The sequence below is a fragment of the Brachyhypopomus gauderio genome, chromosome 21, assembly GCF_052324685.1.
Source record: "Brachyhypopomus gauderio isolate BG-103 chromosome 21, BGAUD_0.2, whole genome shotgun sequence".
Classification (NCBI taxonomy): domain Eukaryota; kingdom Metazoa; phylum Chordata; class Actinopteri; order Gymnotiformes; family Hypopomidae; genus Brachyhypopomus; species Brachyhypopomus gauderio.
The window spans coordinates 5,693,102-5,708,341 of record NC_135231.1 but is presented as its reverse complement, the minus strand read 5'-3'; the positions used below and the strand labels follow the sequence as shown (position 1 = coordinate 5,708,341).

General features: G+C 41.1%; 1 protein-coding gene across 6 annotated transcripts; it reads left to right on the top strand.

The window, feature by feature from the left end:
• Nucleotides 1-1,977: 1,977 nt before the first annotated feature.
• Nucleotides 1,978-13,318, top strand: camk1gb (calcium/calmodulin-dependent protein kinase IGb). 6 transcript variants are annotated; one of them, XM_076984199.1, is made up of 14 exons: nt 2,971-3,096; nt 3,747-5,565; nt 5,650-5,761; nt 9,485-9,610; nt 9,722-9,796; nt 9,908-10,046; nt 10,173-10,296; nt 10,389-10,464; nt 10,759-10,871; nt 10,974-11,052; nt 11,309-11,396; nt 11,670-12,016; nt 12,131-12,232; nt 12,369-13,318. In XM_076984199.1, exons 2-13 carry the CDS (start codon nt 5,526-5,528, stop codon nt 12,195-12,197), a joined length of 1,386 nt encoding a protein of 461 aa, XP_076840314.1. In that variant the 5' UTR covers nt 2,971-3,096; nt 3,747-5,525; the 3' UTR covers nt 12,198-12,232; nt 12,369-13,318. The 6 variants fall into 6 exon arrangements, with proteins under 6 accessions (XP_076840312.1, XP_076840315.1, XP_076840310.1 ...); XM_076984197.1 differs by lacking the exons at nt 2,971-3,096; nt 3,747-5,565 and adding an exon at nt 1,978-2,157; XM_076984200.1 differs by lacking the exons at nt 2,971-3,096; nt 3,747-5,565 and adding an exon at nt 2,551-2,713.
• The last annotated feature ends 1,922 nt before the right edge of the window (nt 13,319-15,240 follow it).

The following is a 15,240-nucleotide window of genomic DNA, read 5'->3' as shown; positions in this document are numbered from 1 at the left end:
CGTGGTTATCTGGGATGGCATACATCTGCATGGAATTGTGCAATACCCTACATCATACATCAATCTGCATTCCTCTGGGCTCAAATTTAAAACATCTGTGGTGCTCTGGTGCTATACTAAATGAAATGATAATGACTATAATAGAATCATCAGTTTGTTTTTCATCCTTTGCTTGGCATAAAAGACTTTTTAGCTCCCGGCAGACTGCATATTAAATAGCCTGCTGTCTTCCCCCTCACTCCCATGATATTAAAGCCCACAGCACAGAGGCAGCATGTGAGAGTTAAAGGATCTGCACACCACTAATTACGTACTGCAGTAGTGACTGTACAAAAAGCACCGTCTGGGAGATCTGGGAGCAGTCGAACAGCCCTGTGGATGATCACGGTTATTAGCCTATTAGTAATATTAGTTTCATTAATTGCAGATCTCCATTAAACTATTACAAGACATGGAGAGATATTTCACAGTCTGTTGAATTTATGATAGTCGTTTATAATAAAGGCATGACAATAACAGTTATAATCTCTTTCAGAACATTACATTCTGTCTAGTGTCCATGTTAAAATCGTATTATAGTTGATCACAAGGCTTTTGTCTTGCTGACCAATCCCACCACAAGGCTAATCACATTTGCTGTACTTATACGCCAGAGAGGGACATTAGCTTTGGAGATTATTATACAGGCATGTGGTAGAGACATGCGGATTCATCAGTTTCCAGCTGCATAGTAAATGCCAATCTTTCCCAGCTGTGTGTGTGTGTGTGTGTGTGTGTGTGTGTGTGTGTGTGTGTGTGTGTGTGTGTGTGTGTGTGTGTGTGTGTGTGTAGAGAATAGTCTGTTTAATCTGTACATTGAATACCTTACTGCCCTGCCCTTTTAGTGTAGAGCGACAGTGGACTTTACAAAGTGTGTTTACTGATGGAATATAGAATCATTTTTGGATGCACACTGCTTACAAATAATCATTTAAATTATATCCAAAAATTGAAAAGATGTATGTTTTTTTAAGTGTAGCAATGAATACTTCAAGCATTTGTTTTGGATGTGTAGGAGTGTGACTCCTGTTTAAAAATAAAAATATAATCTAAATGTCTATGGGTAATCTAGTCTGTTAAGATCCACTCAGATGGACCATAGTCCTGAGGGCTTCTTAGCAGTTGCAATTCCACAAGAGCCCCTTACACAAAGTTTAGTACAAAATATCCAGAGAGAGTTGAGTAATGAATGAATAGAATAGACCAACTTCCTAGTAGTATTTGCAAAAATAACTACAATAACAAAGGGTAATAAATAATGCAGTTACAAATATTTCTTACACCTTATGCAAGAACCAGCTAACTACTTGAGAACAGATTCTTATTTGGTTGGCAAGTTGCAAGTGTGCTGTGAACAACTGTGCTGCCATAAAAAATGCTGCCATCTGTATAAATGGGCTCTGCCTGCTACAGCATACAGTATGATGATGAGAAGCTGAACCATATAGGACCAAGACTGAATCCTTGAGGACACCTTTTACTGGTAATGACAGACATGCTATTTTATCAGATTGCAACTTTTTTCTGGATTTGTTCCACTAACAACAGGCAAGGATGTGCAAAGATACAAAAGTATTAAGTTATTGAAGCTATTATTTATATCAGAATTAATCATTTTGTTCATCAAAATGTACAATAACTTTACACTCTAATATGGATGTTAGACACTTCACAGTTCATTACAATACTGTAATCTACTTCCAGAGCCTCTATGAGTATAATGTAGATAATGAAATACTTTTCCAAGGAAACCTACAAACTGTATTTCCAAGTCAACATGGAATATCTAGAACCACTCTTATTCCCACTTGCGCATGACAGCATTGCTAGAATTATCTAGAGATCTCCATCCCAGGACACCAGCAGTGTTTCCTCTCTCCTTCCCATGGAAACATCAACCACAGGTTTGTAATTAACACGTTGTCTGGAAGGCACTCACTCGCAGACTCACCTCACCAGAGACTCTTCAAGGATAGAAGGATCACAACCTTTGTGATTTCCTGCTGACCCGTTTTTGGTGAAGAGATAAATACTACAAGAGAAAGCTTTTTGCCGAGATGGGGTCATATATTATTCAAACATGTGGAATAGTGGTTAGCAGAAGACATTTTTATCAAGGTAAGCGATAACTGTGTATTTTATTTATCTTTCATTTATCTGTGTACTTTATTGATTCCACCATATAAACAGCATACCAGAAGCATACAAATATGACCGGATCAGTAATCAGCCAGATAATGCTCCTACCATAATGACTGTGCACTTCCTTTGAATGTTTGACTTTGCCATTAATATAAGTTCAGAAGACTTTTTCATCTTCTGAGAATACAACCTGTCAAGTGTTGAAGGGTCTACCTTAGTCAGCAATATAAATAAACAACTTAATAAATCACACAAACATAGTAAATATGTGGCATCAGGGGTTTTCTTAACCGATTTAAGGATATGTATATAAAGGATAATGGAGTCCACAGACCTTTGGCTGATGAGAAGCCACGCTGTTTTAGCGTAAAGGCACCTGGGCGTTTGGCGTGCTCTCATCTTAAGTTATGAGGGTGTGTAATTTACAGCAGTGGTTATTTCTCTGCCTCACCACAAACTAATCTGTCCAGACCGCAGCGAGTGTTTGGCAGGACAGTCCGAGCGGAGCATCTTATAGCGCACTTGTCTCTAGGTAAGTCAAAGGACAGGACAGAATGACTAAGCTGATTCCCACCCCATTCATAAGGACATCTCCAGTGTGTAAACGCTTGGACTAATATTTCCTTTGCAAGAGCAATTGTGCACGTCCAGTTACTAGTTTACTTATCCGCATGAATGTCATTGACGTTCAGTATAACCTTAATGTGTAGAGAGTTTCTAGTGCCTGGCGATTCCTCGACTAGGATAGTATTGCACAGGCATGTGTGCATTTCTAATCGGACGCGTCACCGATGTCCGTCTCCTTGAGATCAGCGCATCGGCGCCGCGCTGTTCTCTGCCATTGCTTCCCTTGCCTCAATCTCAGTAGTTGTCGTAAGAAACGAAGACCGTGTTGGAGTTGTTACCGACCCGAAGGTAAGGTCAAACGAATTAATATACATATGCGCTATAGTGCGCCGTCCAGTGCGGGGCAGGTGGCCTCTAATCTGGCCGTCTAACCTTGCCGTTTGCGCTTTTGCTGGTTATTTGAGAAGACCCTGACGAGGTTGCAGATGAGTAGTTATGTGTGGTGGTAGGGTGCAAAATGTCCAAATATGCACGGACGGTTTGCATGGTACAAAAGCTTATAGGAAAGACGAGCGTGTACGTTAACGAGGTGATCCAGCTGAACTGGTCCAATGACACGTAGCTCACAGTTCTGCAACTTTAAACGAAGTGTTAAAAAGAAAATATCAGTGAGTAGTCACAGTATTTCAACATTTCAACATTCTGTTGTAAATCAAATTATCACTGGTATACAAATTTTGGGAAATATTTTTGTTTCCCCAATCAAATATTTGTTTCCTTTTTGTTTTTTTCATATAGATCTTAATGTGCTGAATGCATATAGCCTATACTCAAAATATCTATATCATGTAGGGTTTCTGAGAAATAGGCAATATTGCATTATCGATTATCTATCAATGTCGACATTATCTATCGACATTATGTTTGCCACAACAGGAGACAAAATTTAAAATGTTTTGCTGCAGATTTTCACTTATAATGACTGTCTGATGCTTCAGGGATCAGAGTCCAACAATATCACCCAGCCCAGATGGACTCCACGTCCCTGGTGTCTCCTCCTGCCAACATCTTGCTGGAACCTTTTGCCATGTCCATCACTGACGGCTCCGAGATTGTATCGGAAAAAGTCCAGTGGAGAGTGGAGAGTGACTGGCCCTTCTGACATATTCCGTACCCGACAGAAGGCTTTCAAAGTTCATCATGTGCACTTATGTGCTGAAACATTTGGCCAATGCTGTGCCTTCCTTGTTCATTGCCTTTACAAATTTTTACATTAGGCCAAGTTTGATGTGCAGTGGCAGAAGAAATATCTTCTTTGGATCCACCAATGGTGTACATTCTTCTATCCTGGAGCCTATTTCTTGCAGGATGGTCAGGTTGTTCTGATGTAATGTGACTCTGTAATGTGTCCCACTCACACATCAGTATGTCATATAATCACTGTCATTTCTTTCATATGAACTGCATTTCCAATGGGTATGGGTAGTATGAATTAATTAATTAGTATTAATTCATTCATTTTAATGAATTATTGAATGAAAAACATTTAGATTATGTAGAACTCATTAGTGCTATTGGAATTAGGCAATGCTGGCAACGATCATAGCTGAGGTCAGGCGTGCTGGAGTATGACCAAAGAAGTTGTGATCATGATCAGACGGACCCGTGATCAGACGGACCCGTGATCAGACAGACCCGTGATCAGACAGACCCATGATCAGACAGACCTGTGATCAGACAGACTCATGATCAGACAGGCCTGTGATCATACGAACCTATGCCATTTATCAAAACCCCTATGTAATGGGACGGTTTCAATGTAATTTTTGTAATCAGCATACCTATCTGGCACACCAAAATTATAAAGGAAACAAAATCCTTGTAAACCAGTGTTACATTTGCCGTTACCTGTTGCACAACATTATATTAATTTGATAAGTATTGTACTTATATAGGATATTTGCTTTCTATTGTGTTGTGAAGAATAATATATGTACATTATCCAAACCGAATATCTACATGATTGAGAATAATTAGCTAGTATTCCATTATCCATATTCCATTTTCTTTGACCTCCTATAATTGTAACATACCTCTTGAACTGTGTGGGTTAATACTTGTGTACCTGTTAAAGATCAAGAATCATTACCCTGTTATATAAGGGGAAAGAGTTTAAGTCTTATGGGATGTTTATTGACTTGTAATCCTTTTCAGGTGTTCACAGGCTAACTCGTGTCCATACGCATGGACTGCATATTATTTACTAACACGTTCATCCTTCACACCATTGTAGTGTGGTTTTTTTGTTATGAACTTAATGAAAAGGTTGCCATTAATAGTCAAACATTGTTTAAAATGTGTGTTTGATGCTAGAAAATCACTTTTCAGACACTTAATTCTATCTAACACAACAAACCTTGGTGCCCGTCACGATGCCCCTAAAGGCTAAAGCAAATTCTCCCTTAGCGTCTGAATAGACAACAAATTAAAATGGTCTTAGAATTAGTGTTCCTGGAATTAGTGTTGAGTAATGTGTTGGGTAAGTCTGCAGTTGGATAGCCTGTGGGACACACTGGAATTATCTGTGGCTGTTCAAACAACACCTGACAGGAGCGTTTCTGGACTTGACATCAGCTGCTTGATGAGTTTGAAGAACAGACCTGCACAGCTTACATCACATTTCAGGCTGGGAAATTGACTCGACAGAGAACAACTTAGCCTTGAATTCATACTTACTGAGAATTTGAATTTTGAGTCTTGTTTGAACTCTGAGCCTCATGGCTCCAGGAATATTACGACTCGTCTTTACTCCCAAAGGTGAATTTGACTTGTCTGCTTAACGTGAGTCAGCAAGTGTTATCACATTATAATTCTTTGTGCCATGTTTCTCTTGTGCTGTAGAAATCCCTGTAGAAGCTCACGCTAAAATGGGCCGTAAAGAGACTGACTTTGAATGGAAGAAGAGCACCGATAATATCGAAGAAGTGTTCGACTTCTTAGAGGTGCTGGGATCGTAAGTACAGTCCTTCCATAAAATTTAACCTAATAATTATCAACTTTTTTAATAATTAGCTTACAAAATTAAACAGTATACTATAAAATAACAATGTATCAGCTACTGAGATAAGCTTTAGAGAGTAATATTCATATACAGCTTATAGTTTATTGCATATAAGTAAATAATGAAAATATAAATTGAGAACTTCATTTAGGGAGCTGTATCATGTTATAAACACATCAGAACCACTTGAGTATGATCTCATCTACTGTAGACACATTACTAGACATGATTGTAATTCGTCCAATCTGGCATGCTTGCTCCAGCGAGTACACAGACTCCAGAAGCAAACACATTGCCTTCAAGTTCACAGAGTTTACCGTTTAATTCACAAATAGCTCCATATTTAGATTAAACACAATGCAAGCACAGCAGTGAATGCTCTGTTAGGATATTTGTTAGGTATATTGATGGTCAGGAAATTTTTAATGAATTCTTAGACTAGGATAGCTTGAATGTATTTCCAATAAGGATATTGTTTTCCATAGCCAAGCCTCTCATTGGCTAAGCGGGTAATAAGCTCCAATTCAGTGGCAAATTAGCTGCTAGATGTTCTTTAGTCTTCTTTCTGTTTTTCTGTTGTGTCAAGCTGTATTGGTAACAACAGAAGTGAGAACACTATTACCTGACTAGTCTTTGGGTAACATTGAGGAGGTTTGGATTGGAGCTTTTTGTGAAATCAAATGAATGTACACTATGTTATCATCAATATTTTTTCCTGTGCGCTCATAAATATTTTTCAAAGGTTCATTAAATGCATTTACAGACTGCATATTTGTCACTTTTTAATAATTCAGGTTCTGTATATTTGGGATCATGAGAAACTGCAGGCGTTTTAAACACCTTGTGAGTCTCTCATTTCCCTCTATTCTTAGAAAAACATGCAAGGCTGCTTTGATAAGCTGTCTTCCGTTACAGTGTGTGTGTGTGTGTGTGTGTGTGTGTGTGTGTGTGTGTGTGTGTGTGTGTGTGTGTGTGTGTGTGTGTGTTAGATAAGGATGAAATTAAAGATAGACAGTTAAACTTTAAAACAGGGACATAGGAGGAGCACACTGGCAAGACTACATACCACTGAAGTAAACAGGGGTATGTAGGGGAGTCTTAATGAGAACATGAAGGAGAACAGGAGCAGGTGATGATAGTCAGGGGGCGTCAGCGGGAGGCCAAGGTGGACCAATCAGAAACCGAGGAACTGTGTGCAACAAACCGTTTGTTGCCTTTCTTGGGAGACCACACCACCAGATTAATACCAGCCAAACTCTAGGGAGTGATGGTGGTGATGGGGTCTGGGGCAGGGAGTGAGGGTGGTGATGGGGTCTGGGGCAGGGAGTGATGGTGGTGATGGGGTCTGGGGCAGGGGGTGAGGGTGGTGATGGGGTCTGGGGTAGGGGGTGAGGGTGGTGATGGGGTCTGGGGTAGGGGGTGAGGGTGGTGATGGGGTCTGGGGCAGGGAGTGATGGTGGTGATGGGGTCTGGGGCAGGGAGTGAGGGTGGTGATGGGGTCTGGGGCAGGGAGTGAGGGTGGTGATGGGGTCTGGGGCAGGGAGTGATGGTGGTGATGGGGTCTGGGGCAGGGAGTGAGGGTGGTGATGGGGTCTGGGGCAGGGAGTGAGGGTGGTGATGGGGTCTGGGGCAGGGAGTGATGGTGGTGATGGGGTCTGGGGCAGGGAGTGAGGGTGGTGATGGGGTCTGGGGCAGGGAGTGATGGTGGTGATGGGGTCTGGGGCAGGGAGTGAGGGTGGTGATGGGGTCTGGGGCAGGGAGTGATGGTGGTGATGGGGTCTGGGGCAGGGAGTGAGGGTGGTGATGGGGTCTGGGGCAGGGAGTGAGGGTGGTGATGGGGTCTGGGGCAGGGGGTGAGGGTGGTGATGGGGTCTGGGGCAGGGAGTGATGGTGGTGATGGGGTCTGGGGCAGGGAGTGAGGGTGGTGATGGGGTCTGGGGCAGGGAGTGATGGTGGTGATGGGGTCTGGGGCAGGGCATAGATGAACTTCCCCTCTCTCACTGAGAGCCACAACACCCAGTTTCACAGTACAATGGGAGCTGGTGTCAGGGGTGTGGGAGTTAGACAAGGTTAAGACTGATACTTAGATGGCCTGAGCGTGTTAATCACCGTGGCAGACAGGGGCAAGGACGACCTCCAGAATGGTTAACTGGATGGAGAGAGCTTTGCAATAATCTATATGGAAACTGCAGGAGCAGCAACACACGTCTCTTTTCTATGGATATTTTCTAGTATGTTTTTGATTGAGATGTTATTTTAGTCTGAATTTTTTTTATTTCGATGTAGCAAGAAGTGAAACATTAGCATTCTGCATGTGGCCTTCGTTAGCTTACTACAACATTCTGAAATGCTTTTCACCGCTTGGTGTTCTTGCTAGTTGGTGTTCAAATGGAAACATGGATCAGTGGGAAATGTTTTGCCTAGGGAATATGAACTACTGGCTTCCTGTAGCAAAAACAACCTGCACCAAATCCCCCTTTCCCTTAGGAAAGTCTTCAGGGGAACGGGGTGGAGTGGTGGTGGGGGTTACCATTGCAAAACAAAGCTTCAAAATTTGGCATAATTAATGATTTTGACAAGAAGGATTTATGAGATGCAAAATGTTATAATACGATTCCCATATATCACTGAGCCACATGTGTGAATACAGTTCATTGCCTAGCAGATGATCTCTGATCCTACTGTCAGATCGCTGTTAAAGCTCAAATGAGCCTCACTGTCTGAGTCTCATTTACACAATCGCATGCGCATGTAGGAGTTCAGGGGCGGATGACAGCGTGAAACAGGGCAGAATTTAAAAAAGAAAATTTGAATGTACCTTTTTACACACAATTCATGTCCTAATATGGTTGCTTAACAGATTAATTCTACAGTAGTTAAAAAAATCTTTTTCCCGGTCTCTTTTTCCTTATATAAAATAAACGTTTGAAATAAAGTATATCCAGCAGGAGCTGCTGGAGTGTGTGATTTCAGCCAGGGGGCACCAGAGAGTTGAGTGCCCTGGTTGAAGGGATAGACCACACCTGAATGCCTGTGCCACTACTGGTTCCGTTGTGTAAGGGCTTTCGAGGCCTAATCCCTGTGCTAGGACAGCTATTCCAGGTCACGGCTTTAGAAAGTGGGAAAGCTGCAGAGAACAAGAAATTAAGCTCCTGCCGTGACATTCTAAGCCTGATCGTCTTTTCCACAATTGAACCATCCATTAAGTGATTAGCTACCAATTCCTCCCACATGAGTGATATAACAGAGCATGCTTCTTTACATGTGCTGTTATATTTCATAACATTTACTTTGAGTGTTTCAAACTTGAAGCAGTGCAAAGACCGCTTTCAGTGAAGTTTGAATGGGCATTTGAAGCATTCATGGGCATTTGATTATCCATCAAGCATTAAGGGTTTTTTTGTCCTTATGCTTTAAAGAAATTTCAGTTACAAGTGGTTCTAGATGTTATGAAACAGATTTCATGCAGGGCTGCAGAGTGCAGGGTTTAAAGGGCCACTCTCATTAAAAAGTGTTTTACTCTCAGGAAGACACCCTGTTCTGCAATTTAAATAATAGCAAACATGGAGTGGATCTATTATTAATATTATTAATACCAGTAAGTGTGTCAGAAAATGACTTTACCAATCTACTCTCTCTCTCTCTCTCTCTCTCTCTCCCTCCCTCCCTGTATAGAGGAGCTTTCTCTGAGGTCTTCATGGTGAAGGAGAAAAAAACTGGGAAGCTTTTTGCCATGAAGTGTGTGAAGAAAAAAAACAAAAGGGATGTCAGCCTGGACAATGAAATCGCTGTACTGCAAAGGTAAAAATTCTCAGTCTGCATAGAAATCTATAAAGGCTATAAAAATAAATAGTTAGCAAAATGTATCACAGCAATTTTTGTTATAAAAATCCCTCTATTATAATATCTTAGGATCAAACATGAGAATGTTGTGGGGTTGGAAGATTTCTATGAAAGTCTGACACATTACTATCTCGTCATGCAACTGTAAGTGGTAGCATTGCTATTTGTTAATTTGCATAAATGCAAATGTTTAATATTCAAAGCAACTATTTAACTAAGTTTTGTCTTTCCTTTTTCATGCTTTTATCCCGCCAGTGTTTCAGGTGGTGAGTTGTTTGACCGGATCTTGGACAGGGGCACGTACTCTGAGAAAGATGCTAGTCTAGTTATCAGACAGGTTCTGGAGGGTGTCAGCTATCTGCACAGGAATGGTATAGTGCACCGTGACCTCAAGGTACAGAGTAGTAAAAGACCTCAACACACACACACACACACACACACAAATATCCTTCAGTGTTTGCTCAAGTCATGTCTGACGCATGATCTGCTGTATTAGTGAATATCTGTTTTCACTCCACAGCCAGAAAATCTGTTGTACTACAGTCAGGAAGAGAACTCCAAAATAATGATCAGTGACTTTGGCCTTTCCAAGATGGAGGATAACGGCATCATGTCCACAGCCTGTGGCACGCCGGGATACGTGGGTAAACAGACATTTGGCCTACAGGCCCATCTCCATTAGAATGTCCACATCTCGTTATTCATTAAGTAACCAACTGATGTCTCTTGGCTGCAGCCCCCGAGGTTCTGGCTCAGAAACCGTACAGTAAAACAGTGGACTGCTGGTCTGTTGGCGTCATCACCTACATTCTGTAAGGAGTGTGTGTTTTATTTTTGTATTCAAAAGCTTAGCCCCCCTCAGTGCAGGATATGACTGATGTGTGTAAGATCAGGGTTTGGCAGCAGTGCAGCACGGTAGTTACAAACAGGGATTAAAGACTCATTAATAATTGAAGGACTGTGCAAATAACTGATCACTCAGTTTAGTCTCCAGTGTTTACTGCCATGATGTTGTAAACAGTGAAAAGCACCCCACCTAGTGGATGAGCGGTGTAACTGTCGCTATACAACTTGAACGTGTATTCTTGCATAATTTTCTCCTCTAGTCTCTGCGGCTATCCCCCTTTCTACGAGGAGTCTGAGACTCAACTCTTCTCTAAAATCATGAAAGCCCAGTATGAGTTTGACTCTCCCTTCTGGGATGACATCTCCGAGTCTGGTATATGCCTGTCGTCTCTTGGCAAACATTTTTATGTCACTGTGATACATTAATGGTAGCACCAAGCCTGCATTTATTTCATGTATGCTATTACTTATTTAGCAAAGGACTTCATCCACAACATGATGCAGAAAAATCCCAAACTGCGTTACACAGCAGAGCAAGCTCTTAGTCATTCTTGGTAAGAATTTTATTGACTTCATTACCTCTAATAAATAGGATATACCATTTTAATGTTTGCTTGTATTCATGTATGTTTAAGCAGTATGAGGTTAACAAATTTTCAACTTATAATATAATTGTCGAAACAATACAATATATTGAGAATGCAAGTTGCAAGCTGTCTTTGTCTGCTGTAGTAGGCACTAGGCTTTGTTTACCACCGTGGATAAAGCCGGTTAAGAAATGTGGAGACATGTTTATGGATTTGTGTGCAGGATCTTGGGAAACACAGCCCGAAGCCAGGATATCTACACGTCTGTCAGGATGCAAATGCAAAAGAACTTTGCCAAGTCCAAATGGAAGGTAGGCCTCCAAAGACACTCGACATCTTACGATTTCGCCTCTTTAGACTGTTCTAGAATTTGCCTCCAACATCCTATTCTCAGTGGAATAATTCATCCAACCGTCTGCTTGCACAATGCTGCTTCAGCGATGGCCATTTGGTAGTCTCATGTGCCGTCCCCTTTGCACGCCTTTCCAGTCCAGACCTGTTTCAGTTAGTTGTGAACTAGCATGATCTTGCGCTAGGTCATTTGAGGCTAAATATCAACCAAATGCCTATATTGTGTATTCCAGCAAGCGTTCAATGCTACAGCTGCCATCAACCACATGAAGAAGCTACAGCTTGCCCACTGTGAGGCATCTGTCAAACACATCCAGGCTCCGTCTTCGCTGCCAGACATCAAAGTCACCTCTGCATCTAGCCCCGAAGAACACAAGCACAAGAACATGGCTGCCGACAATCTGGAAGCCAACAGCTTACTGTCTGGAGGTCACATGAGCCTGTCAGCTGGTCTTGCAGATATGAGAGGTCAATACCTGTCCCTGAAGGTCAGCCACAGGGAGGTGGGCCACGCTGGGACCCACACAGCGGTCCAGATGGGCAAGCAGGCATACCATTCTGAACCAGCTAATCTAAATGGGTATGGACCTTCACCATTACATCAGAACTGATATTAAGAACTTGTTGGAAAGTTTGTCGATCATCCATTCATTCATTAATGTGATAATAAAATCATCTCCTTCCAAACGGGCAGATATGGAAAGAGAGGCACAATTCACAATGGTGAAAACTTTCAGACAGGTGTCTGCTCCATCATGTGACCAGTGAAAGAGACATTATGAGTTAAATTCAATAGGTAAAATGAATACAATTACAATATCGCAATGTGCTAACTTCATATTCCAATAGCAGCTACCATCAATATGAGGCTTATATTACATTGTCTGAAAATGCTCTAGTTGTGAGCGGTGTGTTTGTGTGTGTTTCTGCAGGTCGGGGTCTGTATCTCACTGGCAGCTTGGTCTGGGCATGTCCTGCTCTTCCTAACGGGGACGTTTACGGGACTACAGACCTGTAGCTTGTTGCCCATTCTGCTACTGCAGAGGCTCAGAGGAGTGGCTCCAATTCACCACACACACACACACACAAACACAGAAAGGTACACAAGAACATACAAACATTCAAGTACTCAAACACGCACAGACACACAGACACACACATCTTAATGTCCGATATCCCTCTAGAAGCACACAAACTCACTAGAATGATACAAGGCATCACTTGAGACTTTGTATTTTATCTTGAGTAGCCTGTTCCTCAGAACTGATGTAACTCCACATTCCTGTATTACATGTATATCACTCATTGTCATCCAAAGCTTCATACCTTTGGGGTACCTTCAAAGTATTGGTGATGCAAAATATTTTAAAAATTATTTTCTCATTTATATTCAGTTTCCATAGCCTGTGATGGTGTGCAGTGAAAATGTTATATATTATTTAATATATTTTGCATATAAATATAAATATATGCTATATTTCAACATGTCACTGGATGCTATTCTCAGTAAACCAGGTGGGGAGACTGAATGGCTGGAATTCTATCTATAAGATCCTAATTAGATATTTTGTCTAATTTTCTGGTAGTTTTCTCATTTTAATTAACCTTATAGCCAAGCCTTATTTTTATAACAAATATATACATATTCTGTACAAGCAGACTTATGTGTTCTGTTTTATGAAACTGGCCAGTACTTTTACCACCATAAAATAATTCTTATCTAATTTGCCAATGTACCTGTACCTGTAAATACACTCTTGCAACAGGTTACTATAATGAAGTGTCAATCATGCTTCCAGCTACAGTTTAGGTTTGTGTAGACTAATAATTTCAGCGTGCATTATACTATATAACCTTTTACAAATAAAAACCCAAAAACCAATTCTGCAAGTTTTCTTTGGAGCTAGGTTTGAATCTGAGTGAATGCTGAGTGAACAGTTCTTCTCAGGACCTATAACGTCTAATACAAAATGTTGGAACTTAACTGTCAAATTCCCATTGCATATATTAGACATCACTTTTTATAAAAAGAAATATTTTCAGACATTGTTACATTTTTATTCCTTTATTAGAGGGCTTGAAAATACTCAAACTGCATGTTGAAGGTCTCGGCTCTGATACTTGTGCTATTATTTTTAGAGTCGATCATATTTGTAGCTTTTAAATTTAAGTTTAAAAATTAAAAAACTTCCCATAAGAATGAATGGCGGAACACATACATGCCTACATCTCTCTCATACCCACTCTACACACACACATCATACACAAAATACATACTACACACACACCTTCATACACACCACATAAATTCCCACACCATTCACAGCTTAATACACACTAGACTCTACACACACTTCTCAAATCTTGGTCCCAGGCAGGGCATAGACCTGATGCATCCTCACTCAAGGGTCTTAGCCATAACCTTAGTCAGAACAGGGCACAACTTTTCAAGCGCTCTCATATTTCCTTCAGGAATTGCAAATCTAGTTTATGAAGTGTTTCCAGGCCCTAATAAGCATAGAATGTCCAGAGGTGGTATGAGAGGACATACCAAAGCCACCACCACCTTAATGTTTGTCTTTGTTGATTTTGTTGACTGCTTTATTACTGTTGTGTATTTTAATAGTTTATCATTTTTTCCTTTTCATTTTAATTAATTTATCTGTTTAAAGAGTTACACATTTAGAGAAGAAGAAAAAAGATATATAAGAAATATGGCACCAGACCAGAGCAAGTACAAGTCCAATTAGCACACTTGTCTAGGAGTGGTATTATTCTAGGGCAGGGAGGTCTGGCTACTGTGGTCTAACCTCTTTCTGGTAAGAAGTACATTCTGCTGCAACATTGTTGTCTAACATGATATGGGGCAGAAAACAAATAATGATAGTTTAGCAGTATTATTCCTGAAATAATGGTGCAGAGTAGCATAGTGTCTCATCAGCATGCCATTTGAACATCCCACAGTCCATAAGTGGTGCACTTAAAATGTACTTTAATGGCATTACACATCATAGCTTTCCAGGGGAATATGTAAGCATATTCAAAGGCACATGTCTGACCTCGTTATTGCTGAATACCAAGTGTACCACAAGCAGTCTGCAGGTGAAATGGCTACCATCGGGTCACCTGACTGGAAAGAAGATTAAGGCAAAACTACCAACACTGTCATCTGAATTCATATATCCAAGTACACGCCACCATAACTCATGCTACCCAGTACGTGACCTCTGTACATAGTGACCGTTTACTGGTGTTCGACTCAAAGGCAAATGCGATGTCAGCATAATTAACATGGGAATCTATTCCAAGGTACAAAAAGCATTTGAAAGATTGTAGAGTACCTTTAAATGCTAGAACACTAACCGAAGAGGATTTATTATTACCAATAATTTAAAATAATGCAGGAACACCAGAAACGCCTGATCACTGTAAACAATGCCGTTTACAGTGGAGCTCTTTAGTATCTTGCTACGTGCTGCCTGGCCTTGCTATTGCACACAGGCGGCACTCAACGGGTTTCCCAATGCTGTCTGTGCATCCAGGGGACAGGGCAGAGCTGCAGATATGGGTCAGAGGTCCCTGGAGTGGCCCCTGGCCCCGCAGCAGGACCTGGGACTACAGTGAGTCAAACAAAGCCTGTTGCTCAACATCACCCTCCTCTTTCACCTCGCAAAACAGTCACACAGACAGTTGAAAAAAGGTCAGCAAAATGTCTCAAAAGTACTACACCAGGCTGATGTTAAAATGCTATAATGCACAAAGAAGTTGAAACATGGTGTCCACATTCTCAGCATAAGCTAGTTC

Bases quoted from the DNA above. Each gene is read 5' to 3' on its own strand.
- camk1gb (XM_076984195.1), top strand. From the start codon at position 2,973: ATGTCCGTCTCCTTGAGATCAGCGCATCGGCGCCGCGCTGTTCTCTGC. The intron at 9,611-9,721 runs GTAAAAATTCTC...ATAATATCTTAG, and splicing joins GAAATCGCTGTACTGCAAAG to GATCAAACATGAGAATGTTG. The intron at 10,872-10,973 runs GTATATGCCTGT...TTACTTATTTAG, and splicing joins GGATGACATCTCCGAGTCTG to CAAAGGACTTCATCCACAAC.